Raw genomic sequence first — 26,384 nt, 5'->3', positions numbered from 1 at the left:
CAGATGCCATGATCTTCGTTTTCTGAATGTTGAGTTTTAAGCCAACTTTTTCACTCTCCTCCTTCACCTTCATCAAGAGGCTTTTTAGTTCTTCTTCACTTTCTGCCGTAAGGGTGGTGTCATCTGTATATCTGAGGTTATTGATATTTCTCCTGGCAATCTTGATTCCAGCTTGTGCTTCTTCCAGTCCAGCGTTTCTCATGATTGATTGATTAGCACATGCCTAATACATACAGTTATAATTGTAGAGTATTTATATCTCAACTTAACCTCTACTTACCACCCACCACTGGGGGAGACTTGCATATCAATATAATGCCATTGAGGGAGGCAGACTGTGTTAGCATAGAATTAGGAGCCCAAACACTAATGGAGCCATTCATTCTGCCTGGATGTGGGAGGGGATCTAGGACTGTTACAGGGGCTGGTGTCTGAGTTGTGCCTTAAAGAATAAGAAGGCTTTTGACAGATTAAGAAGGAAAGAAGAGGGAAACATAGGTGCTCTGATTCCTGCCCTCAAACACCTGAAGAAATTGTTTAGAGGTGAGGCTCACACACATGAAACAGAGCAGAACACCGTACAGAAGGCTCAGGGGGTGATCAGGAAGAGGGAGGTGCCCACACAAGTCAGGGTGGAGAAGGCAAATTTTCCCTGGTGGAGACAGGACTTGAGTTGGACCTTGAAGGGTTGCTTAGGTGCGCGTAGGAGAAGAGCAGGAAGAAGGAAATTCCAGGGTGGGGATGGGAAAAGTTTGCACAGACCCAGGGGCAGGAATGTGCAGAACGCTGAGAAGGGTGATAAGACTGACTTCCTTGGAGTCAAATCTGAAGGATAAATGCTTCTCTGTAAGTTTGAACCCAAACTATGCAGGAACCCAACTATGCAGGAACCCAATTTCTTTGAGATGAACTGAGACTGAGTCATCATAAAAATTTTTTGACCAAGAGATCAGGTAATTTACTTCTTTTGGTACTTAATAAGACCATGGTGACCATTAATCTCTGGAGCAGAAGCTTGTCAAGAAGAGATGCTGGGAGTGCAGCTGAAGTGAATGTGAATAGGAAGAGGACGTGTCCGAGCTGTGATGCTCCTGATGCTGTAAATCCTAAAGACAGGGTGCACCAGGCTCTGGCAGGAATGAGGGAAGAGGTCACGGCCACACTGCCAGGGACACTCACTTGCAATGTTAGAGCCTAGGTCAGTAATAAAGTAAGTGATTGAACTAATATTAGAAGATTTCAGAACATTTCAGCAGCACCAGTGTACTTGGGATGTGCCCTCCCGTTGCCTCAAGGACAGAAAAACATAAGTTGTGGGATGTCCGTGTTTCCGTGCTCTAGTTCCTTGTTCAAGGAGCAATGATTGCTGATTATGGCCCCTCCTGTGGGCCAGCCACTGTTCAGGTCCTCCAGGATGGGGCCAGTGGGGTCCTCATGAGTTCTGGTGAGAGGGGAAGTAGACGGCAAGTTGTGAACCCTCATTCCCAGACTAGAGTTGCAGGGGGTTAGGGGTACACTGATCATCCACACAAGAGCATTGCCATGAAGTCTTAACCATTCCATAGGACCAGACAGACTGTCCTTCCAAATAGCTCACACTGCAAGCCCCTGCAGAATCTGTGGGCTCTTCCATCCCTGTGAGCATTCACAGAAGAGTGTCCAAACACTACAGGTGGTCAGCAGAGCAGACCTGAACCTCTCATTTTTCACTTCTAGAGACAGATTGCCCCGTGAAGGTGAGGACAGTGGGGCCGCACTTGCAAGCACATCATTGCTAAAGAGACTAACGCTTGATACTTACAGATGCTTCTGAACAGCTGACCACCTGCCTGAATGTGGGGTTGTACCAGCAGCATACCACGGGCTCCTTGTGGGAAACCACTGGGTGAGGCTCATGGGGAGAACTTGTTCATGAAAAACAGAGAGAAAGAGGATGAAAACTTGAACCGAGGGCACAACATGCATACCCGGGACGAAACGTCGATTGCTTTGATTAAGAGGATGGTCCTGAGCTCAAATGATGGGTCTGTGACCTTGGGCAAGTCACTTAGCTGCTCAGAACTCTACTTTTATGATCTATTAAATAGGAATAATGGTATCTACTTTAAAGCATTGTTTTGAGGATTAAATGAGAAGCCATATATACAGTCATCCCTCAGTATCTGAGGGGGGGACTGGTTTGAGGACCCCCAAGAACACCAAAATCCACAGGTTCTCGAGTCCCTTATGTAAAATGGCATAATATTTGCATATAACCCATGCACATTCTTTTATATACTTTAAAACATCCCCAAATTACTTATAAAAAACCAATGCAATTTAAATGTTACATATATAGTTGCCATATGTGGCAAATTCAACTTTGGGGGTCCTTTTGCTTTTTGGAAACTTCTGGAATTGAAATAATTTTTTTCTTCCATCTCCAGTTGGTTGAATGTCTGATGCAGCACCCATGGACAAAGAGGGCCAACGTGACGTCCTTAGCCCAGGACCTCACATAACCTGACGGGTCTGCAATGAGGAGCAGCCACTAACCGTGAGAACTGATGCCATGTCTCCTTGATGGGGCAACAAGGAGTGTGACTTCATGAAACTGCAAGGTGGACCTCCTTCCCTATTAACGCACATCTTCCCGCAAACAAACAAACTGTATCATCCCGTTCTGAGTCCCCAAGCCTGAATGGCAGTGCTTTTCCCTCACAGCAGGGACAAGGCCAGGCCAGATCCTGGGAGGCCCTGCAGAGTGCCTCCCACTGGCACCCAGGGGCATAGGGCTCACCCGTGTCCTTGGACTTCGCCTCTTAAGCCACCCAATCCCTTTACACTCATCACCTCATCTGTAAAATGGAATCCTTTATAGAAACTTTGTGAGGAAAAAGAGTGGGGAAGGAGGTAAAAGGCTGGCATGCAGTGGACACTGAAGAACCGAACGTTGGTCACCAGCCGTCACTCTCCTTAGTGCCCTGCGATGGTCAGCCCCAAGCCTGGGCCACTCACAGAGATTTGAGGGACCCGCAACCTCAGATTTAGTGCTGGAAGAGTCTCAGTGTGGGCAAAGCAGGGCTTGGCATAAGGACGATTAGAACTTTGGGGAGCAGGGTCTCCACACATCACAGATGAGACCACAGGAGGCTTTTGGCTGACCTGGTCAACATCACAAGCTCCCCAGAGATGGAGCGGGGACTGACAGACAGTATCTGGCATTCAAGTGTTGGTGCTAGAGAAGAGGCTATTTTTGCCGTGAGGTGGAATTTCAGACACTTTGCTCTAAAAAAATCAACCCAGCAGGCTGTTTGTTCTGCACAGTGATACCATGTAGAACAAACAGCAGTTTGACTCAGAGATGCTCCCATTTTTCAGCTGGTTGTTTTGGCCTCTTGAGTGAAGAGCCTGCCTTCCAGGCCTGGCTGGAGTGATGACCTGGCGGTGCCCGCTGTGTCCTAGAGAGGCTGCCCTGCTTGAGGGACAGGGGTTTCAGGTACGGGCACTGCTGGACGGTGGGACTACAAGTAGGCCGATGCCTTAGGACTGAGTAAGCAGCCCCGGGCTTTGTAGGACAGTTTCCTATGGGGGTGGGCTGGTGGGTGGAACAGGCTCAAGGGGTGGATCTCAGTCTTCAGGATGATATAGGGAGGTGGTGTCAGAGTTACCAGCGGGCATGTTAGGGAGAGCTCACCAGATGTACACTGTGCTCTAGGGTGTGGGGAGTATAGCCGGGGGCTCCCACAGAGCCCTTAGCTCTGAATTGTTAGGTAGAAGGTCCTAGGCAGCTGCACTGAGCTCTGCAGGACCTTCTGGAGAGCTGACTGCCAGGGCCCAGAGGACACCCTCCTACCTCAGCCTCAGGTGCAGAAGTGCTAGGATACCAGCGGCCACATACAGGGCTCTGGGACGGGGGAGACAGAGGCAGGCCCCGGGCTCACCCCGAATGCTGCTGGCTTTGGAGGAGGGAGTGAACAAGCAGCTGTTGGTCTCCAGATCCCAGATCTGAGGAGGCAGTGAGAAAAAAGTGATCAGAGCTCTTGACTAGCCTGTTTTGCTGGGTTTCCAAAGCCATCAACTGTGGGGGGATCTCTTAGGCTTATGCAAAGTTCACGCATTGTCCCTCCTCTCACTCCCCCAAAGGAAGAGTAGTTGTCTAAGGAGAAGGAAATGGCAGCCCACTCCAGTATTCTTGCCTGGAGAATCCCATGGACAGAGGAGCCTGGCGGGCTACAGTCCATGGGGTCACAAAGAGTCGGACACGACTGAGTGACTAACACACACACACACACACACACACACACAAGGAAGCATGAAGTGGGGACCAAAGTCCTGAGCCCTTCTGCCAGGATGAAGCTGCCCGGCAACTGCAGCTAAACTCCCCAGAGTTCTGCTCTACTTTCCCACCAGGAGATGCTTCTCTTCCATAGACACAGCTTCCTCGGTAGGGGCTCACAGTATGGGTCTGATCTGTGGCTCAGAGCTACTGCTGCCCCCAAGATATGCCCCCATTTCTTCCTATTGCTCCTTAAAACCCATCCCTGGAGGACACAGGCAAGAAACCTCAGGGTGACTACTGGAGGAGAGCGTAACCCCCCGTCCCTGGGTTGGAATCCCAGCTGTACTGCCTAATCACTGTGTGGTGTTGGACAAATAACTACATTTTCTTTGCCTCAGTTTCTTCATCTGTAAAATGGGGAGAATAATAGTAGCATTTGCCTTATAGATTTGTGTTAAGGAATCTAAACATTTAATAAAAGATGGAGTGCTAGAAGATGGTATAATATGGCTAGAATAATGCTATTATTGTTCATCACTAATTTTTTTTTTTTTGCCTGCACTGTGTGACTCACGGGATCTTGCTTCCCTGACTAAGGATTGAACTATCATCTCCTGCAATGGAAACACAGAGTCTTAATGGCTGGACTGCCAGCAAGGTCCTGACTGCTCTGTTCTTGAAGGGAGAAAAAGTGCCCCTCACCAGAAGCGCTGGTGCTGGATTTTTACAACAGACAGAAATTAATTTACATTGTTTCAACCTATGGAAAAAAGGGGTTTATCTGTTACAGTGGCAAGCCTTACCTTAACTGACACACCATGCTATCTTCCTTCCAAGAAATAGCTTTCTTTCCACCCTAATTCTTGTTGACATAAAACAGCTTTGTTTGTGGTGTGCAATATTAAATGCACAAAAAATAACAAGTGAAAATGGAAATCTGAATCAGTCACTTTGCTCTTCTTTAGAGAATGCCAGAAACTAGCAGACTCTTGAAACATTTTGTGGGTCCCCATGATTTACAGACATGAAATATTTGGGCTAAAAAAAAAATCAACCAAAGAATGAAGACTATCTGATCAGGCATGCTAGAAATTTAGCTGTTAGCTTCCTAGTTGATTAGTTTTTATTTGATAGGAATAATATATTCTGAAATAAATTACACACCCTATTTCCAAGATAGGATTTCAACATATTTTAAACACACTTTGGGAAGTGATTCAATATGCCTGAATCATCACAGGCAAGATGCTAATCTTGTCATCATGAGTTTAGATTGGAAGAAAATGGAGAGGCACTAGGAAAAAAAATAGGATAGAAGACGTGTCCTCACATACAGAATTATGATTATCTGATGGTGGCAAGTTTTGAAAAAAAAAAAGTGAATTAAAAATATGAAATCTCCAACTTTGTGGCCCTGGAGAATGCCTTTGGATGAATTTGATTTTCAAAATAAAAAACTAAAGTCCATAAATCTCACCATTTTAATCAGTTTTTCTTGGAGGACTGAATTGAGTTTGGGTCCTGGTTGTATCCCTGACTGTGATCTCAACACCTAATTTTATATAAATATGTTCTTCATTGCCATGAGATGGACTCTAAGCTCACTACACAGGAGCAATGCTGGACCCCACAAACAGTAAAATCCCAGAGTGTCACAGGGCCCCTGTTCTCAGTCTTTAGAGCTTTTCTCTCTTTTGCCCACTTTGGCTCCCTTTATGAGACTTCCCCGATGGTTCAGCAGGTAAAAAATTTGCCTGCAGTGTAGGAGATGCAGGGGATTCGGGTTTGATCCCCGGGCCAGAAGATCACCTGGGGAAGGAAATGGCAACCCATTCCAGTACTCTTGCCTGAAAAATCCCATGGACAGAGGAGCCTGGCAGGCTGTAGTCCAAAGAGTCACCAAGAGTTGGACGCAACTAAGCAGGAAAGCATGCTCCCTTTATGATCTCATCTACTCCACGGCTTAAAATTCCATCTAAATGCTGATTCCCAAATTTGTATCTCCAGCTCTTGCATCTCCCCTCTCTCAGGACGACTCTCTCCAGCACATCCGCAACTGGGCTCCTGACATTATACTCCTCTCACCCACCACCTTCCTTATCACAGACCTAAAATCTTGGTGTCATCCTTGACTCCTCACTCGCTCTCTTCTTTAAAAACAAAACAAAACAAAACAAAACACAGCTTTATTGACATTTAATCCACATACTACAAAATTTGCATTTTAAAGCATACAGTTCAATGGTTTTTAGCATATTCACAGAGTTGTGCAACCATCGCCACTACTTTCAAAAAATTTTCCTTCCTCCAAAAGGAAACCCCATGCCCATTAATTGCTACCCCCTATTCCCAGCTCACCCCACCCCCTGACAAGCACTAAGCTCATTTCTGTCGCTGAATTTGCCTACTCTGGACCTTTCATATACATGGAATTATACGGTACACAGCCCTTTGTGACTGGCTTTCACGTAACACTTAGAGCTTCTCATGTTTTCTGTGCTGTCCCCTATAATAGTGCTTCATTTCCATTTTTTGTTGCTGAATAATATTCCATTGTATGGCTGATCGGATTTTGTTTATCCATTCCTCGGTTCATGGACATTTGGTTTATTTCTACTTTTTGGCTGTCATGAATGCTGCTATGAATATCCATATGTAATTATTTTTATGAACAGATGTTTTCAATTCTCTTGGGTATAAATCCAGGAGTGGAAATGCTAGGTCATATATTACCTTTCTGGTTAACATTGAAAGAACTACCAAAATGTTTTCCAAAGTGGCTGTACCATTTAAATTCCCACCAGCAATCCACAAGGGTTCCAATTTCTCTACTTCTTTGCCAACATTTGTTATCATCTATCTTTTAATGTTAGCCATCCTAATGGGTGTGGTTTGAATTTTCATAGTGATTAATGATGTTGAGCATCTTGTCCTGTGTTTACTGGCCATTTGAATATTTTCTTTAAAGGACTTTCTGTCCAAGTCCTTTGCCCATTTAAAAATAAGCTATCTGTGCTTTTATTGCTGAGCACTGAGTTCTTTGTATTCTAGGTACAAGTCCCTCATCAGATATATGGTTTGCAGGTATTTTGTCTCATCCTGTAGGTTGTCTAATCACTCTCTTAATATTGTCCTTTAAAGCACGAGTTTTTATTTTTGAGGAAATCAACTCACTTTTTCCTTTAGTCTCTTATGCTTTTGATGCCATATCTAAGAAATCATTGCCTAGACCGAGGTCATGAAGATTTGCTCCCATGTTTTCTTCTAAGAATTTGGTAGGTGTAGCTCTTTTTACAGTTAGGTCTATGATCCATTTTGAGTTAACCTTTTTGTACAGCGTGAAGTAAGAGATTTAAGTCCAAAATCAAGGCATGGAAAGATATGGATTCTTCAGTGATCTTTCTCCTGGGCTTGCAGAAGACCATCTTCCTGCTGTGTCCTTGTAAGGTTGCCTCTCAGTCTGAGTGTCCTGATTTCCTCTTTTTGTAAGGACATCAGTCATACTAGATCAGGGCCCACCAATATGACCTCATTTAACCTTCAGTATTTCTTTATAGGGGCTTCCCTGGTGCCTCAGTGGTCAGGAATCTGCCTGCCAATGCAGGGGATGCAAGAGACTTGGGTTCAATCCCTGGGTTGGAGAAGGAAGTGGTGACCCACTCCAGTATTCTTGCCTGATAAATCCCGTAGACAGAGGAGCCTGGTGGGCTACAGTCCATGGGGTTTCAAAGAGTTGGTCATTACTTAGCAAAAGAGTTGGACATGACTTAGTGACTAAGCAAAAACCCAGCAATTTCTTTATAGGCCCTATCTGTAAATACAACCATATTCTAAAGTACTGGGGGTTAACACTTTGACATATGATTTTGAAGAGACACAATTCAGCTCAGCATCTATCAGTCATTTATTATGTGAGGGGTCAGTGAGCTGGTTTATGTATCTGCAGTGAATATGATCTCTGTCCTGAGGTTCCAGCAACTCACATTGCTCCAAACACCCATCCTCTGGCCCTGTGACAGTCCAGAAAAGAAGGTGGATGAGCCATGGAAACTTGTCATATTCACTGGAAAAGCATATGAGGTGATGGATGAAACAAATCAGTGAGGTTTTTCTTCTTTTTTAATTTATAAAACTGTGTATTCCAGAGATAACAGAGTGACTGGGCTTTATAGGCAGACAGGACCCTGTGTATAAAAAGAGGTATGAAGGCAAACAAAATGAAGGTAGGGACATTGCTACCTCTGCCAGGGCCAGAAAGGTTTAAATTCTAAGCCTTAGAGAGCATTTCAGAAAGGGCCCACTTGCTCTATGTGTCCTGCAAGACAAGATGATCACCTCTAGAGGCAAAGGACTGCTGACTCCTTCTGTCCCCATTCTGTCCCCAGCTCCCCCTCTCCATCCCCAACCTGCATTCTCACAAGGAATCTCTGAATGGAGTGTAAGCAGAGGGCTCAGTGCTATAACATTTACTCATCCCAACAAAGAGCAGGTATAGGAAGTTCTCAGAGAGCCTGCCCTTCCCCTGCTTGCCTATTCTCCCTTTCAAAAGCAGATCCATGGAAGCAAATGCCATCTGAGCATCTGCTAATCAGAGGCCCCAAAGGCTCCAGAGAGAGGAATGAAAACATGAAAGGAACACCTTCTCTGTCAGAAACCGCATTGGATAACACATCGAAACATAACAGGGCAAAGGCCTTAATAGTGTTGTCGGTGGACATGGAAAATATCTTGTTATCCTCAGTAGACACATGGATGTAAATCACTGGAGCTGTGTGGCTTCTCAGCATACCTGTTGGTTTTCTAGAATGGAAAAAGAACAGATGAACACCAGGCAGTTCTAGCTGAGGCTTCTAAATAAAAATGCAAGACTAAACTTGGCCCGGATCTGGCAGCTCTATTCAGCCTGAGGAGGGTTATGTCTCCCTCTGAAACGACGTGCGTATATATCTTGTGTGATAAAAGGAGTGAAGCAGATAATATGCAGTTATAGCAACACAACTCGGTGTGAGATGAAGCCCTGGGCTTTGTTTCTCCCAGGGCTGACAATACCGCTATAAAAGGAATAAGCTTGGAAGAGCGCAGGGTGGGGTTGGAAGAGACTCCACGCAGGTTGTTGCTTTATGCAGGATTCAGATCTGGCGTGAATGTCTTTCTAATAAGAGTTTATTTTAAGGAGTTCTGAGGGATCACAGGGCCCTGAAGGGTGCAGGGCTGCGTGTGCTGTGGGAGGGTGAGGGGTAAGGAGAAGGGATGCTGGGCTGAGGTTGACGGGAGAGAACAGTGTCTTTTTATAACCATGTCACTGGGAAGTAAGCAAATTTTTCTCAGTCTTCTGACAAACAGGAGGCTAAGGTAATAGAAGTGGGTAGAAAAATCATGTTTCTTTTTTCCTTCCTTCCTCCTCCCTTCCTTCCTTCCATTTCTTTCCTTCTTATTAGGCATCAGACATGGCACTGAGTGCTCTATATGGATGGTCTCATTTGCGATCTGTACTGCTAATCTACAGAAGACTCCCAAGAGTCCCATGGGCAGCAAGGAGATCAAACCAGTCAATCCTAAAGGAAATCAACCCTGAATATTCATTGGAAGGACTGATGCTGAAGCTCCAATACTTTGGCCACTTGATGTGAAGAGCCGACTCATTGGAAAAGACCTTGATGCTGGGAAAGACAAAGGGCAGGAGCAGAAGGGGACGACAAAAGAGGAGATGGTTAGATGGCATCACCAACTCAATGGACATGGGTTTGAGCAAATCCTGGGAGACAGTGTAGGGCAGGGAAGCCTAGTGGGCAACAGTCCATGGGATTGCAGTCCATACGACTTAGCTGACTGAACAACAACTACTACTACCACTAATCCAGGAGTGGATATTCTTGTTATTTCCAAAGAGGGACTGGAGGCTGCAGCCCTTGCTCAGGATCATTCAGCTAGAAAGGGACTGAGGCGGGACAGAGGCTGGACCCGTGAGCTCACCGCCTTGGAGCACTGCCCAGCAGCTGAGGGGGTGGGGGTCACCTGGCAGGCCTCACTGGTGTCTGTGCAGAGGCTCAGCAGCAACCTGGGCTTTCTGTAGGTGACTGGTTCTTACTCCAAACCCCATATCAACTCCCGTTTTCCTCCTCTCCTTCCTTCTTCAACACTTGTCAACAGAAATGACACAGCTTTTAGCAACCAAGTTGCATTTGAATCCTGATTCTGCCATTAGTACCCCAAAATTACTCAGCTCCTCTGAGCTTCAGTTTCTTCCTTGGTAAATGGAGTTGACGTGAGGATTAGAGAGAATGAATATGGGGCACAGTGCCTGGTACCAAGTAGGTGCTCAGTAAAGTGACAGTTTCTGTTATTTTCAAGAAAGCATTTCTGAGACTCGTTCTGCAGGGACCCACATGAAGGTTGGAGGGGCACTCTCAGGAGTATGATAATTACACACTGAAGGGGCGATGGCAACAGGCTGCTCTTCTGATTAAACAGTTTGCTACCCTGGCTACCCCAGTGCCAGGCTTTCCAGAAGAATCCCTGTTTTATTAAGGTCAATTCTGCTATATTTCAGGGGTGGTGGAGTCCTTAAATTAGATGGGGCTACACAACTCCAGCAGAGAAGTGAGGGTAAGCTTAGGGCCGTCTGAGTGAGGTGCACAGAAAGGACACTGATTGGAGATCAAAATCCCTAATTGTTCTCTACAACTGATCATCATTCATTGTAGGGAAGACAGCAATCTGATCAAAGAAAATCCTTCCAGTTATGAGTGAATGATGGTTCTACACGATCTCTGTGTCTTTGCAAGATATTTTCATTTTAAATAAGTTGCTTATTAACCCCCCAAAATGACTTTGTAATAGCCACAAGCAGAGATTTCCTGGGTTGCGTGTCTGGGAGATCAGTTTTGGACAGGGGCTGTTAAATTAAAGGGGAATTTTAGTGATCCTCAATCCTGCTCTCCTGTACTTATGAGGTCAAGGGCACCCTTGGTTGGAGAGAGAATGAAAACTTACCCAGGCAGATAAGGATTCCAGACTAATTATCCGATCCATTCCACCTGTCAACAGCAAGTTCTTTCCCTTGCAGAACGTAAATGCCTTGACTCCTTTGTGGATGCAGAAAACCGTTTGATCACATTCTGCTCGCCTTTGGGGCAAACCGAGGAATGCTTGGTCTTTTCTTGCTTTGACATTTCCCCCAACATCCTTTATTTCTTTCATCTTTTGCTTGACATTTGTTGTTCCCATAGTGCACCCTAAAAATATTCACAGAAAAGCAAAACAGTTTCTCAACATGATCAGTCAATTTTTGGACAAGTTACTAATTTTGAAAGATCTCAGGCTCATTTTCAGTGATGACAGTGTTTTCTTCATTTTTACCCCAGGTGTTAAACTATAGGTAGTCTGAAGAATGAAAATGATATTGTAAGAAACGCAAGGTTTCCCCAAATCTCTACTGAGTGCCAGGCATTGGGCCAGAGCCTCCCCATACATGATCTTGTTTGAGCCTCAAAGAAACTCAGTGGGGTAAGCACCTTTACCGCTACCTTACAGGTGAGGAAACTTACACATAGAGAAGTTAAACACTTGTCATCAAGAACACATTGGAGCCAAGGAAGCACCATCTGACTCCTAGATCAGGGCCTCCAGGTTTCATTAACTAATCAGCCAATTTCATTTACAACTATTCTGACAGATATTTGAGTCAAATGACTCAAATGACTTTGGGCTTATTAATCCACAGAATAGAATAAAATAGTAACATCACACAGAAGCGTCACACAGAAATGATCAAGGGCCTTCCTGCAGGCTTTAGACATTGATTTTGAGACAGGCCGGGACCTAGGACCCTTGACTAGAGTTCTTGCATCTAGATAAAAGTCTCCTCGGGCAACAAAAATACAAGAAACTATAAGGGGCTAAAAATAACTTATGTGTGTGTGTGCTAAGTCAGTGCATGTGTGCTAAGTCACTTCAGTTGTATCTGACTCTTTTCGATCCCATGGACTGTAGCCCACCAGGTTCCTATGTCCATGGGGTTCTCCATGCAAGAATACTGGAGTGGGTTGCCATGCCCTCCAAGGGATCTTCCCAACCCAGGGATTGAATCCACGTCTCCTGCAGCTTCTGCATTGCAGGTGGATTTTTTACCACTGAGCCACCAGGAAAGCCCAAAATAACTACGTGAAAGCCCAATCGGGGCAATTATGAATTATAAGATACAAAAAGGCCAACCACTGTTTCTGAGGTGGGGAGAGCAAAAGTAGGGTACTGTGCATGATCCTTGCACACAGCACTACCAGGGGGGTGGGCAGGCCACCTAGGGCACCCTTCCTGCCTGACCTGCCCATCTGCCCCCACCCTCACCATGTTTAAGGAACCAGCTTGCCCCCTCCTGGGGAGCAAGCAAGGCACCTGTGACTTGTTTTTGCTTCCTCCTACTGTAGCACAAATCCCAATACAGCCTTGCTTGTATTCCTCATCTGGCTTCTTCTCATCAATTCCTATTGATTAAAGAGTCTTAGGACCCGAGGGGGTAAATAGTCTCACCAGAAGATGATCATGAAGGAAATCCGAAATACACTCACCAGTGCCTCTCCCGTCACCTGCCTGACTTCCCCCTTGACCTCTGCCTTGTCCAAGGAGCCTGAAGGACCTTGGAGGACGAAGGTGGGAGACTAACTGTCTTCACCCATCTCCCCAACCCCCTCCCGATCCCTCTACCCCCAAGTAAGAATCCTCTTTCATCATCTGTGACTTCAGCAACTGGCTGAAGGATTATCGGTTTGGTCTGGGTCTTGTACCTGCTAGCACAAATTACAACTCAGCTTTCTTCCAGGATTCAGGGAGAACATGCTACTCAGGAAAGTTCCCTCAAGGCGACTGGAGGCTTCCACCTCCTGGGCGTGGTGCTACTGCAGCTCAGAGGACCCCCGTGAGGCAGCCCTGCCCATTTTCCCACAGAAGTGGGAAATGCCCATTTTTCACTGGATATCGCCAGAACTTTACTTGTTGGTGACCAGTTTTAAAACACGCTTTAGCTCGGTCTGTGGCTGTTTCTCAGGGCCTCTGGGTTAGGGCGTGTTGTGCAAGGGAGGACGGGCAGGTGTCACAGTTGGGGGAAGGGAGCCCCCCTCTTTCCACTTCAGAGCTTCTCTGCTTCAGAGTCCCGTGGCTGTTCTCCTTTCCCTGAATTCCAACAGGGAAGCAGAGTCATTTCTGAACAGGGGTCTCTGACATCCCCATTATTTGAGGCTATATAACCCGAGTCCAGAGTCAGCCCTGGCTGGTTTGTGGACAGTGAGTTGAGGTGAAGACCCTGCCCTCCATGGCTCCTCCCCACAGTGGCCAATGGCTGGGTCGGGTGGTCCCTCTGGCCCCATCCTTCCTTTCTGCTGTAGCATGCAGCAGGGAAGGTACACAGCCTTGAACTTGCAGCTCTTTCATCTGCCAGGCAGAGGGGAGGGGAGGACAAGTGCTGAGTGTACATAATTACTTCAGATGACAGCGTGAGCCTGCGTTATCTGAGCACTTAAATGTCAAAGCAATGCAGCAAACCCTCCACAAACACCAGTTCAACACTTTCACCCCTCTTGTTGTGAGCAGAGATCTGAAACATCTAAGCAGGTGTATCACTTTATTTTTAATTTTTTTAAGCGAAGGGAGAGCAGCCAGTTCATTTGCATAATCTCTAGCGGTTCTTTTCCAACCAAGCCAGAAAGAGATACATGTTTAAGTGGTTGTCATGGAAACCAGAGAGCATTGCTCTCCCCCAAGGTCTGAAAGAAGGATGATGAAAAGTTTAAGCAGTCACCATGGAAACTGAGAGCAGATTCAAGAAGGGCTCAGATCTCAGCACACTAAGTAGCAGCTAAGTCTTGAGGTGCTGGGGTCCTGGTGAATTCTGTCTGTCACTGCAGCTGCTAGTGTCAGGGCTGACCCACAGGCCACTTTCATGGTCACGGGCTTAGTGCATCCCAGGGGGTCAGCACTGAGGTGAGTGTGTCCTCTGCAGAGCTCAGATCCTTATTCTTCCTGTTCTGAGGTGGCCTCTCCTGCTTATCCCTCCCTGTACTTCCTTCCCTTCACTCCATCTGTTTCTTCAGTGTGGCAGGAGCCCACAGATCGGCCGTCACTAGGTGGAACCTAATGCTGCTCAGGTTTGGGTTCGAGGCCCAGCCTGGTCTGTCTATGGCCTTGACCAAGACGTGTCCCCTTTCATGTTCATGAATGATGAAAACAAGCAAGCAATTCCTGCCTTCCTTCACTGCAAGGGACCAAACGCACTTGAAAGCACTTCCTTTGCCTCACGCAGAGCCTCTGTGCCGTGTTGGTCTCTCCTGTTAAGGTTTTTCCCTCTTGCTGGAGGTGATCCTGTCTGGGGACAGATGGCTGACCTGAAGCTGAGTTTTGAAGTTCAGGAGTATGTAAAGGGCGGTCCCTTAGGGGCTGCGGAAGGGGACAGACCAGAAATAGAAGCTAGAATTGATTTGTAGGGGACTGTGGGCTGGTGTGAACCATCTACTTTCTTCCTGATGGGATTACTGTCTCTAGGGACCATTTAGGGGTGGGGTGGGGTGAGTCCTATAGCACAGTGGAAGAGTGTGTGTGTGAGTGTGTGGGACACATACATATCCGACTGAGCAGTGACACAGGTGTAGGACACTGTGGGGGTGTGTAGGGGGTGGGTGGGTGGGGAGAGGGCGGAGAGGGCACAGGAAGAAACACTCGACAAGCTTGTCACTACAGAATCTTAGCTTTCCTGCTGTGTGTGGCCTTGAGCACTGCTTTGGGAGAGAGATGGATTTGTTATGTACTCTGACTTCACAAAGAAATCCATTAAATAAATATTTATTGAGCACATACTTATGTGCCATGTGCTACTCTAAGTGTGAACAAAACAATGACTAACACAGACAAAACTCCTGCCTTCAAGGCTCTTGTCTTCTGATGAAGACAGACCACAAGCAACAAACATAATAGATAAATCATATACTATATTAGGAGGTGATTAAATGCATGGAATTAATCAAGGGCAGAACAAGGTAAGAAAAATAGGGAATGCTGAGGGCAGCACCTGGGCTGTTCCATTATAAAATAACGTGGACAAGATGGCCTCACTGAGAAGTTTGAGCAAAGACCTCGAAGAGCTGAGGGAGTGAGCAATGCAGGCATTTGAGGGGGAATTTTCTAGGTGCAGAGAAGAAGCAGTGAAAAGATCCTAAATAAATTCAAGGAGATTGTATGACTAGCACAGAGAGACTGAGGGAAGGAAGTAGGAGACCGAGCCAGAGATGAAAGGGTTGGGCTGACACACGGGGCTCAGGAGGACCTGGCTTTGACTGAGGGAGTCGAGCGCTCACTGCAGGATTTGCACAGATCAGACCTCTCGTTTTACAGGATATCTCTGGCTGATGCGTGGAGACTGCAGGGGCAGGATGGAAACAGTGGCCCAGGGAGGAGAAAGCAGTGACTTTCACGAGATGGTAGTAGTTGGGCTGGGACAAGCAGCCAAATTCCGAGTGTATAATGAAGGTGGGATCAACAGGTCAGGATGGGTTGTGTGTGTGAGAGAGAGAGAGAGAGAGAAGAGTCAAGGGTGACTACTAGATTCTGGCCAAGCAACTGGAGGGATGAATTTAGAGCCAACTGAGATGAGCTAGACAGCCTGACGGAGATGATCTAGATTCAGGTTTGGACTTAACTTTGATGTCTATGAGATACCTTGTTGGAGAGATCCTTTAGACATAGGTCCAAGGCAGCGGGAAATACCAGACTGAAATTCAGGGGGATGTGCATTTGGGATTTGATAACATCATCAAGAGAGTGATGCAGATGTGAAAGAGAAGAGAACTGAGGATCAAATTCTGGGGCCTCCAACATTAGGTCTTGGACATTATATCATGGAGGGAGCAACTAAGGGAGTCAGAGAAGTCATCCAGCAAAGAGCTGGGTGGAAGGGAAACCAAGAGAGGCTGGATCTCTCAAGCCAAAACACCAGGGGATTTCCCTGGTGGTACAGTGGCTATGACTCCACACTCCCAATGCAGAGGGCCTGGGTTCAATCCCCTGTCAGGGAACTAATCCCACATGCTTGCAACTAAGAGCTGGTGCAGCCAAATAAATAAATATATTTTTTAAAGGCATACAGGAAGGAAGCTGAGTGACCTGCAGCTTCAAGTGTTGAGAGAACAAGTGGGATGAGGACGGGTCACTGACTCAGCAACAAGAGGGGCATTTGGTGGCCCTTACAAAGGTGCTTTTGGTGGCATGGCAGGGACAAAGCCAGGCTGGAGTGGGTTTTAGAAATACTGGAAGGACAGGGAAAAGAGAAGGCAAGTAGAAACAACCCTTCCCAGGAATTTTACTCCAAAGGTTCACCCACATTATCATCCTAGTCCCATCCCAGGCACATCATAAATGCCCAACACACACAGAAACTCTGACAATGTGGACAGGGGATTGAGGTGAAGTAATTCTTTCTGCACTAGTGTTATCTAGGTCTCTAGAGACACTTCACACTGGTTTAGAGCTGTCAGCAACTGCAGTGGCCCCTGTTTTCCATGATGTGAGGAGGAGGAGGGGATGGACAGGGGTCTCACAGGAGAATGAGGATCTTCAGATCTGAGCTGGACAGACCCTCGCGTCCAACTTCCTTATTGAACTGGAGAGGGAACCAGGGCCTGAGGCCACAGCTCTGTGAGTAGCAGAGCTGGGGCTGGAACCCAGAGACCCTCCTTCTTTCATTGAATTTTGTTCTGCCATAACAAACACTGAATTCTGAGCAGTTTCTAAAGGCTGACTTTCAGTTTTTTAAGATTCATATCCATTACTGGTCTAGAAAATCATAATTTCCTAGTTCCCAGAAAGTCTAATGAAAATTCCCAAGAAAGTTCTTATAGCACCTCTCTTGCTAACACTTTGGTGATCTAAATGTCAGTGAATCAGAAATTGATAAAGGGAGCTTTCCTTGAAAGATAATATGAGTTCCAAGGCTGTGAATCAGAGGTGGATGGAGTTCCTGTCAGATTCCTGTCAAAAAGAAGAAAGAAGGTGTTTCACAGGCGGTGGAGACCTTGGACATGACTCATTACTGATTCTCCAAGATGTTCAGTGGCCACTGAAACAAGATTCTACAGGAAAGGAGGAAAAAAAAAAACCCCTAAGATCTCAGTTTTCGCAAAGCTCAGAAATGCTCAGGCACAGCTCAGCTGAAAGGCTTCTTAAAAGAAAGACTCATCATGACGTGGGTGGCTGACTTCTGAGTCGCTGAAGACAGTGTTAAATACTGTATTCATTACAAATTCATTGCTTGGTGAAATCAGGCCCTTAAAACCCAGGAGTGGGGCCAGGGACGGATCTAGGAGGAAGAGAGAGAGGGCATTTAGGACGGTCAAGAGGGAAAGGTGAAGATCATTGCAGCAAATGAAAGACGGTTTCATGTAGAAATGCTGCTGCTGCGGCCCAGGTGTACAGGGACCCCACCCAGGGATCACAGAGATCAAAGGCAGCCTTTGCCAGCGAACACTTTCTCACCGCCCTACGGTGGATGATGAGGATTCAGAGATTTATTTTGCTCCAGGGTCACAGTCTCCTTTGGAAATGTCATTGTTTTTGTTCAGTCACTAAGTCGTGTCCTACTCTTTGCGACCCCATGAACTGCAGCATACCAGGCTTCCCTGTCCTTTTGAAATGAGGCTGTCCCCAAACAAGTCCCAGGACCTGAGGGGCAGGGCCTTACCAGTCCAAGTCTAGGGAATGAAAGGTGGAATACTGGCACTGGGGTCAGAAAAACTGAAGTCGAGGCACAATTCTACCTCTTCCAGCTAAGTGACCTGATAGGCAAACTTCTCTGAACTTATGTATCCTCATTTGTAAAATGGGAGTGCACACAGGTATACCTTACCTCCTACTGTGAAGATCAAATAATAAATACATGTGAGTGGTTCTCAACCTTGGCTGCAAATTAAAGTCACTGGGAAGTATCTAAAAAATACTGGTGCCTCAGCCACAGTCCTTGGACAGTGCTTTTAATCTTGGCCACGTATTAGAATCACTGGGAGAACTTTTAGAAGTCCCAGTGCCCAGAAACTTACTGGTGGTCAGGTGGTTAAGAATCCACCTTCCAATGCTTCCCTGATAGCTCAGTTGGTAAAGAATCCACCTGCAATGCAGGGGACCCCAGTTCAAATCCTGGGTTGGGCAGATCCTCTGGAGAAGGGATAGGCTACCCACTCCAGTATTCTTGGGCTTCCCTTGTGGCTCAGCTGGTAAAGAATCCACCTGCAATGCGGGAGACCAGGGTTTGTTTGCTGGGTTGGGAAGATCCCCTGGAGAAGGGAATGGCTACATACTCCAGTATTCTGGCCTGGAGAATTCCATGGACTGTATAGTCCATGGGGTCACAAAGAGTCGGACACGACTGAGCGACTTTCACTTCACTTCCAATGCAGGGGATGTACGTTTGATCCCTGGTTGTAAAACTAAGATCCCACATGCCTCAGGGCAACTAAAGCCTGCATGTTGCGACTGGAGAAGGCTGCGTGTTGCAACTGAGATCAGCAGAATCCACCCCCGCCACAAAAGCCCCAATGCCCAGGCTTCACCCCGGGGCCAGTTAAGTCAGAATCTCTGAGGGCAAGACCCAGGTAGTAATCAGATTTGATGAAGTACCCCAGAAGACCCCTAAGGGCAGCCAAGACCGAGAAATGAATGTGAAAATTCTTTATAAGTTAGTAAGTGCCAAGCACGTGTAAGGAATCATCACCAGTATCACCTTGACAAATTAAATACGATGACAGTGACACTGAATTAGTGGACAAGGCTTTTCAACATGCTTTCAAGAGCTTCACAAAATAAGAATGCAGTTTAACAAAGTAAGTGTGAAGAATTAAGAAGATTTTCAAGTGCCAAGTTATTAGGAAAAATTATTTCAAATAGAATAAAATAGAAACAAAAAATTAAGTAAAAAAATATACTATTGTGATTAAAGGATACCTCTTGGACTTGACATGTACACAGGTGCCCTGCAGCTCTTTTCAAGGGCAGACAAAAAAAAGAAAAATCCCTGAACAATACCTGAGGACAAGTTACTTATTCTGGCTGTAGCTTACTCACCTGTGAGACGAGGCTTGTAGTGGGATCTACTCACAAGGTTACGATAAAGAATCTGCCTGCCAATGCAGGAGATGTAAGAAACTTGGGTTCGATCCCTCTTCGGGAAGATACCCTGGAGGAGGAAATGGCACACCACTCCAGTATTCTTGCCAGGAGAATCCCTTGGACAGAGAAGCCTGGCAGTCTGCAGCCCATGGGGTTGAAAAAAGTCAGACATGACTGAGCATCTGAGCACTGAGCAGCAAGCACATGATGGGGATTAAATAAAAGCAAGCATGGAAGGAGCTTAGTGTGGGGCCTGGCAAGAATTGTTCTAGTTAGAAGGCCCCAGGATCAGTCAGAGGCTGCATCTACTTCAGACCATGAGCTGGTCTCCAGGGAATGGTCCACTTGAAGAGACTGGCTCCCGGGTCAAACCTAAATCAGCCAATCTCCTGGGGTTCATCCAGCACCAGGATATACATCCTCTGGTTGGCCCAGACAAAATGACTCCCATGCGAAGAGCACAGGCTTGTCAGATTCCTACTCCAAAGACCCCAGATCAGTCTGGTCAAGTCCACGCCCAGACTGCCGTGCATCTGGGCCTGGAAAAGGAACAGGTGGATAGGGACTGGGGTTCTCCTTTCTCTGAATTCACTTGATCAAAGGCCAGCTTCCAGAAAAATCCAAAGGCCTTCAAGTTCTGGGTCTTCCTCTTGCCATTGCTGACAGTTGTTATATCAAGTGTGCATTTTGAATTCTTAAAATATTCCAAATCCTACTTGATACAAATGCCCCCAAGACCACTGTTTTATGTTGATACCACCGTATATTTAATATCATGTAGCACCTTAGGGCTGATCAAATGGTATGGCCTGAGATTGCCTAAAGTGGATTTTGCTTTTATTTCAACCCAACAAATACAAATATGGATTGAGCTCTGGGTATGAGCGAAGGCTGGGATAGGCCTGCCCACCCTCCCTCTGCCTCCCCGGCAGCCGAGAGTGAGGCTTATAAAACTCAGCAGTGGGAGGATGTCCCATTTTGAGCTTCGCTGGGAGTTATTATCCAAGTGTGGGATGCCTGCTGCAATGTAGAAATTCTAAAGGTGGGAGAAAGTCAAGGGTCTGACACACAAAAAGGGAACACGGGAAACTTAAGAGAAGGGCAAGCAGTACCGATGACTAGAGCAGTGGGCTCGTGGTTGGAGCTTGAAATGACAGCTTTGATAGAATCATAGTAGTTCAGCTAGAAATGAAAAAAAGAAATGTTAATTTGAAGATCACATACCAGGTCAAGTAAGAGTCTATAACAATATCTAAGGTGTTCTTTCAACACACATTTCAAGAGGGAGAAAGGAGCCTCTTGTTCACAGGACAGGTGCGACTTTACAGAACCACATTTGAGTGTGGGCGGCGTGATGGGTGACAAGCTCACAGGGGGCTCACTTGGCTTTATACTCGCTCAAGACTAGTACAGGAGCAAGCAATTCCTGGGTGTCCTGTCTGATAGACTATGCCCAAGTTTCTACTACCTCGTTTAGGTATTTCCAAGAAAATCAGAATGCTCCCTGCACAGCCGCAGGGGTTTCATAAAGATAGCAGCGTGTCCTTCACCGTAAATCAGATTTGAGTTGGAAGCTATGCTGCGTCGTACTGGGAAGGGTAATGACCTCTTTTCCTCAGCCTTTGAAAATGAAGCACTGGGCTCAGTGGCAGGTGCTCTGGGGATGGGGAGGCAGAGCTTTCAGGCAGGACCCTGAATGGGGGTGGCGGTGGGTGGGGTTGGGGGTGGGGAGGGCAGGGCCACTCTTGGGGGGGCAAGGAAACAGGTTGGGAGGGATTTGAGGAGTTCCTCTCCTCTCAGGCCACCTTCTCCACCTGCAGAAGTCCTAGTAGGGACAAAGTATTAGTCACTCAGTTGTGTTCGACTCTTTACCATCCCATGGACTGTAGCCCTCCAGGCTCCTCTGTCCAATGGAATTCTCCAGGCAAGAATACTAGAGTGGGTAGCCATTCCCTTCTTTAGGGGATCTTCCCGACCCAGGGATCGAACCCAGGCCCCCTGAATTGTAGGAACATTCTACACCACTGAGCCCCCAGGGAAGCCCTCAGGTAAACTGTACCTCAAACAAATTGAAGGAAAAAAGAACCTGGTTCCATCTGCTTTCGAGAAATACATTGAATTACACTACAACTTTGCGTGTGCTTGTTCAGTCAGATTACTGTTTTCTTTTTTGTACCTAGCTTTCTTAATTCACATTTCCTTTCTACTGCAGGATGGTGTTCTAGTTTCTTCTCTTTATGTTTGAAACTTTGTTGGTTTAATCTTTTAGACAAGATTTTCCCGGTCTGATTTTTCTTCCCCTTTAATTTTCCTTTTCATTTAGCACATGTTTGATTCTTTTCCATTCACCCAATAACATTCCCGACCTTTCTTTTCTTACATTAGTCTTCTTTATTAAACATCTTCACTACCTAGTTTCAACCTGACGTGTTTATAAAGAGACGAGGGATCTTTATTCTCCCCCAGGGGAGGATCCCCATCAGTCCCGAAGGACCACTGCTTTCCCTTCTGCACGTCCACTCTGTTTGGCTTCTGGGCTTTTTCTTTGTTTTTCAATTTAAAGTGTATAATTTCACATTTTGTTAGTATATTCAGAGTTGTGCACCATCACCATTTTCAATATTAAAACATTTTCATCGCTTCAAAAAGAAATGCCAGGACTTCCCTGATGGGAAGTGGCTAACAATCTGCCTGCCAATGCAGGGTACCTGGGTTCGACCCCTGCTGGGCAACTAAGCCTGTGTACCACAACTACTGAAGCCCGCACCCTCGAGCCCATGCTCTGCAATGAGAAGCCACCGCAATGAGAAGCCCATGCACCACAATGGAGAGTAGCCCCGTCTGCAGCAACTAGAGGAAGCCTCTGGGCAGCGATGAAGACCCAGGCAAAAAAATTTTTTAAAAAAATAAAAAGAAACACCCTTAACATTAACAGTCACTCCCTATTTTCCCACTATTTCCTCATCCCTGTTCTTCTGGAGAATCCCACGGACAGAGGAGTCTGGTGGGCGATAGTCTGTGGGGTCGCAAAGAGCTGGACAAGACTGGAGCAACTTAGCAGCAGCAGGCAACCACTAATCTGCTTTTTTGTCCCCATGGATTTTCCTTTTCTGGACATTCCATATAAATGCAATCACATAATTTGGGATCTTTTGTGACTTGATGTAATGTTTGAGTGTCATTCACATTACAGCTTGTATCACGACTTCATTCCTCTTATTGTCAAATAATATTTCCTTGTACAGACATACCAGATTTTGTTTATCTGTTCACCAGTTGATGGACATTTGGATTGTTTCTACTTTTTGACTACTGTGAATAATGCTGCCATGAACGTTCATTCGGGAACAAGTTTTTATGTGGACACATTCTTCATTTTTCTTGGTTAGACTGGGCTGTCTTAACATACAGAACAAAGTCTTGCTTTTTTACACACTAGGGAAATACTAAGTTCTCAGAGCCAGTAGAAATCTCAGGGAACAACTCTCAAGTCTGTAGTCACATTGTGGGTCCTCAGACACGAGTCATCTGAGTGAGTCTCACTCCTACAAGATGGAGGAGAACAATCTACTGTCTTCAGACCCATTGGGTATCTCGGGTGGAAACTCCCAGAACAAACATGCAAGCAAGTTCAGATTAATGATTTTCACTTACTTCTAGAAACCATTCTTTGGGCCATTCTGGGTATATCATGTGACATTTATTTTTGTGTTTAGCTAAGTTAATAAAGTTACCTCAGGACCAGTGATGACTTGTTCAAGAATACACACACTATTATTTGATTGCTTGTGTGACACCCCTGCAGAAAGACGTAGTGTGGCACACTGCAAGCTACTTTTGCTTCTTCTTTTTACCTGAGTAACCGAGTCCCCGTGCGCTTGCCAGAGGATATGGCTTACGTTTGGAGAGTTCACAGCATTATTAAGGTTAATGTTTGGCACGTTCTCAACTTCAGGCAGCTTCTTCCAAGTTCTAAGGAGAAAACAAAAAATCTCAAAAGAATAGGAATGAATGTTCCCCCTCATTCTTCTATTATGATTTCAAGCAAACGGACCACCCTAGAGCCTCAGCTTCTTCGTATGCAGAATGGGAATCATGAGCATACTCCACACAAAGTTTACACTGTTGAACAAAGTGTGTATAAATAAATTTTAGATCCTTAAAAATATAAAAAAGAATGAATATCCCTCCCATGTCCTGCTGACTCCATCCAGGAGCTTTTTCACACTCTAGCCTTGTGATCAGGAATGACCCTCCTCTCCCTTGCTCATAAATTCTTCTCATTCACTGCGACCTCAATAACTCCTCCATGGGAACCTCTCTCTATGCCAGACCGTTTGATTGCTCCATTTTCTGGACTCCAGGAGAGTTGAGCATGGAACTGATGCTTGATGTGTGCTGCTCTTATTTTCTCATCCGTGTATGTACAACCCAAAGGCCAGGATGCTTCCTTTGGAGCCCCATGAGGCTCAGTAGAGAGCAGGGACTCAATTGGGTACCTCTGTGTGTTCTAGTCAGGATTTGAACAGCCTTTAAGAAGAAGATACTGAGGTCAAGGTCCATCTCCAAAAGAAGTGGGCCTTGATCATCTTCCTATCATATATGGGAAGAACTTAGCAGTGGTAGCAGTGGTCTCATATGTTACAAGAGCTCTGTGATCATTGATTAATTCACACGAATGCTCTGAGGGACACACCATCCTTCCCACAGCCAAAGCAGGAACAAAGCAGCTGGTATAACAGGAATGATTAACTGTGGAGGACCCATGGTTGTCTCCCTAACAGACACTCTCTCCCCTTTTTTCTGCCAACAGAACCATGGCAGAGGGCTTCCTTGGTGGCTCAGTGGTAAAGAATCCACCTGCCAAAGCAGGAGACATGGTTCAATCCCTAGTCTGGGAAGATCCATATGCCGTGGAGTAGCTAAGCCCATGAGCCACAACTCCTGAGCCCATGTGCAGCAACTAATGAAGCCCAAGTACCCTAGATATCATGCTCCACAAGAGAAACCACCACAGTGAGAAGCTCATGCACTGCAGCTAAAGAGTAGATGCAACGAGAGAAAGCCTGCACAGCAATGAGGACCCAGCACAGCCAAGAAAAAAAAAAAAAAAGCCAAGACAGAGCTCTTGATTTCAGGGATGTCCTGAGACTCAGTTCTGGCCAATGAGATCAGGTGAAATCAACTGAGGCGCTCTGGGAAGATATTTTGCTCCTTCATAAAATGTGAAAATAATGTGAAATAGTCTCTTTTTCTTTCTCACTTTTCCCTCTCCCCTGGATGGTATTGTTCTTTCTGATTTTAAACACAGTTGAGATGTGAGATATTTGGAGCTATGGCAGCCATTCTGAGACCATGAGGCCATGGGCTGAAGGACAAAAAGCCAGCGTATTAAAGATGGTGAAGTGACATGATGGAGATTGGAGGTGAGTGATGACACCATTGATAAGCTAAACCAGTACAGCAATCATCTATATCCTGATATTTCTTTAATGAAAGAAAGAGAATTCCTTTATCATGTTAGTTGTTTTTTATGTTTCTGTAATAGCAAGCATTTATCAGCTTCTTAGTATGTGTTAAGCAGTCTTCTAAGCATTTTATATATATCAACTCATTTACTCCTTAACTTTATGAGATAGGCACTATTACTATTCCCTTTTTAAGGCTCTATTATTATTCTTTCAGAAGGAGGAAACTGAGGCACAGAAAGGTATTAAATAATTTGCTGAAGTTAGTAAGTGGCAGCAACAGGATTCAAGCCTAGGCAGCCTGATTGCAGCTTGAAGCATATTTAGTAGATAACTCTACACAACAGTCTACAATTGATGTTCTCACAGTTTAACAAGCCCCAGAATTGTGGAACTATTTAGAGCTCAGAGGTGTTATTCAGATGACCTTGAAAATATTAAAGTAGATGGAACCTGGAATGGTGACCTATGTATCACTGAAAACTGTAGGCAAGATGTTTTAATACATACTGCTAGCAATTACAGAAGTGCATTGGCTTTCCCAAAGCAGTCCCAAAACTGTTTTTTCCATCTAGTGTTTTATTATTATTATAGGTTATGTCATAGTAAAGTTCTCTCTGCACTTTTTAATTGCTAGTATGACAATACATTTTTTCATTTAAATTGCTCATTATTTTTGAATATTTTCCAAGTATTAAACTTGAAAATTTCAGTATACTCAAAAGCTATATCTTGGACTTCCCTGGTGGTCCCGTGGTAAAGAAATCCACCTACCAGTGCAGGGGACACCGGTCCGATCCCTGGTCTGGGAAGATTGCACGTGCCAAGGGACAACTAAGACCTGTGCCATGACTACTGAGCTGGTGCTGAAGAGCCTGCGAGTCGAAGCCTGCACACTCTAGAACCTGTGCTCTGCAGCAAGAGAATCCACTGCAATGGGAAGCCTGTGTACTGCAACAGAGTAGCCCCCCTCTCCACTGCTGGAGAAAACCTACGGGGAGCAACGAAGACCCAGTGCAGCCAAAAATAAAAATTTAAAAAGCTACTTTTTGGGAATTTTTTACAAATTAGCAGTCCTATCAAAGCAACAGGAGACCCTCTAAATTGGTGATTGCTGAGCACTCCCTCTCAGTTTGGTTATCATGCTTGCTGGACTGCCTCACGCTGTAGAGTGCTCAGGGGCAGTCTACATGAACATTCACTTCCTCTCCAAATGAACTTCTGTCGGGGTTCATTCTGAACTTCTTCATGTCTTGGACACACCTTTTCATCTGTCTTGGCCTGATGAAGCTCTTTATTTCTGAGTTTTCTCAAACTTTCCATCCAAGCCCCCTGATCCCCTACACTCTTAAGCCAAGAGTCAGAGAACTATAGACTGAGTAGATTTCAGTCCCCACACTTCAGAACTCCCAAGACCCATTGCCCATCTGTGTTTGCATTCAGATTACAGGCACTTCAGAAACGAATCCTGAGTACTCGATAATCTCCATTTTGCCCATGGTACTGTCTTTCTA

General features: G+C 45.7%; 1 protein-coding gene across 1 annotated transcript in view; it reads right to left on the bottom strand.

Moving 5' to 3' along the window:
* Positions 1 to 11,488, bottom strand: part of LOC104985672 (WD repeat-containing protein 49-like) — a 36,093-nt gene extending 24,605 nt beyond the window's left edge. The window contains 5 exon segments of the mRNA XM_010835939.1: positions 1,802 to 1,904; positions 3,836 to 3,987; positions 8,956 to 9,061; positions 11,255 to 11,278; positions 11,280 to 11,488. Coding sequence (XP_010834241.1) covers positions 1,802 to 1,904; positions 3,836 to 3,987; positions 8,956 to 9,061; positions 11,255 to 11,278; positions 11,280 to 11,488 — 594 coding nt within the window.
* Between the last annotated feature and the right edge of the window lie 14,896 nt (positions 11,489 to 26,384).

Source organism: Bison bison, unplaced genomic scaffold (assembly GCF_000754665.1).
Source record: "Bison bison bison isolate TAMUID 2011002044 unplaced genomic scaffold, Bison_UMD1.0 scf7180017864056, whole genome shotgun sequence".
Classification (NCBI taxonomy): Eukaryota; Metazoa; Chordata; class Mammalia; order Artiodactyla; family Bovidae; genus Bison; species Bison bison.
Note: the sequence above shows the minus strand (reverse complement) of the source record. Positions and strands in the feature narration are given on the sequence as shown.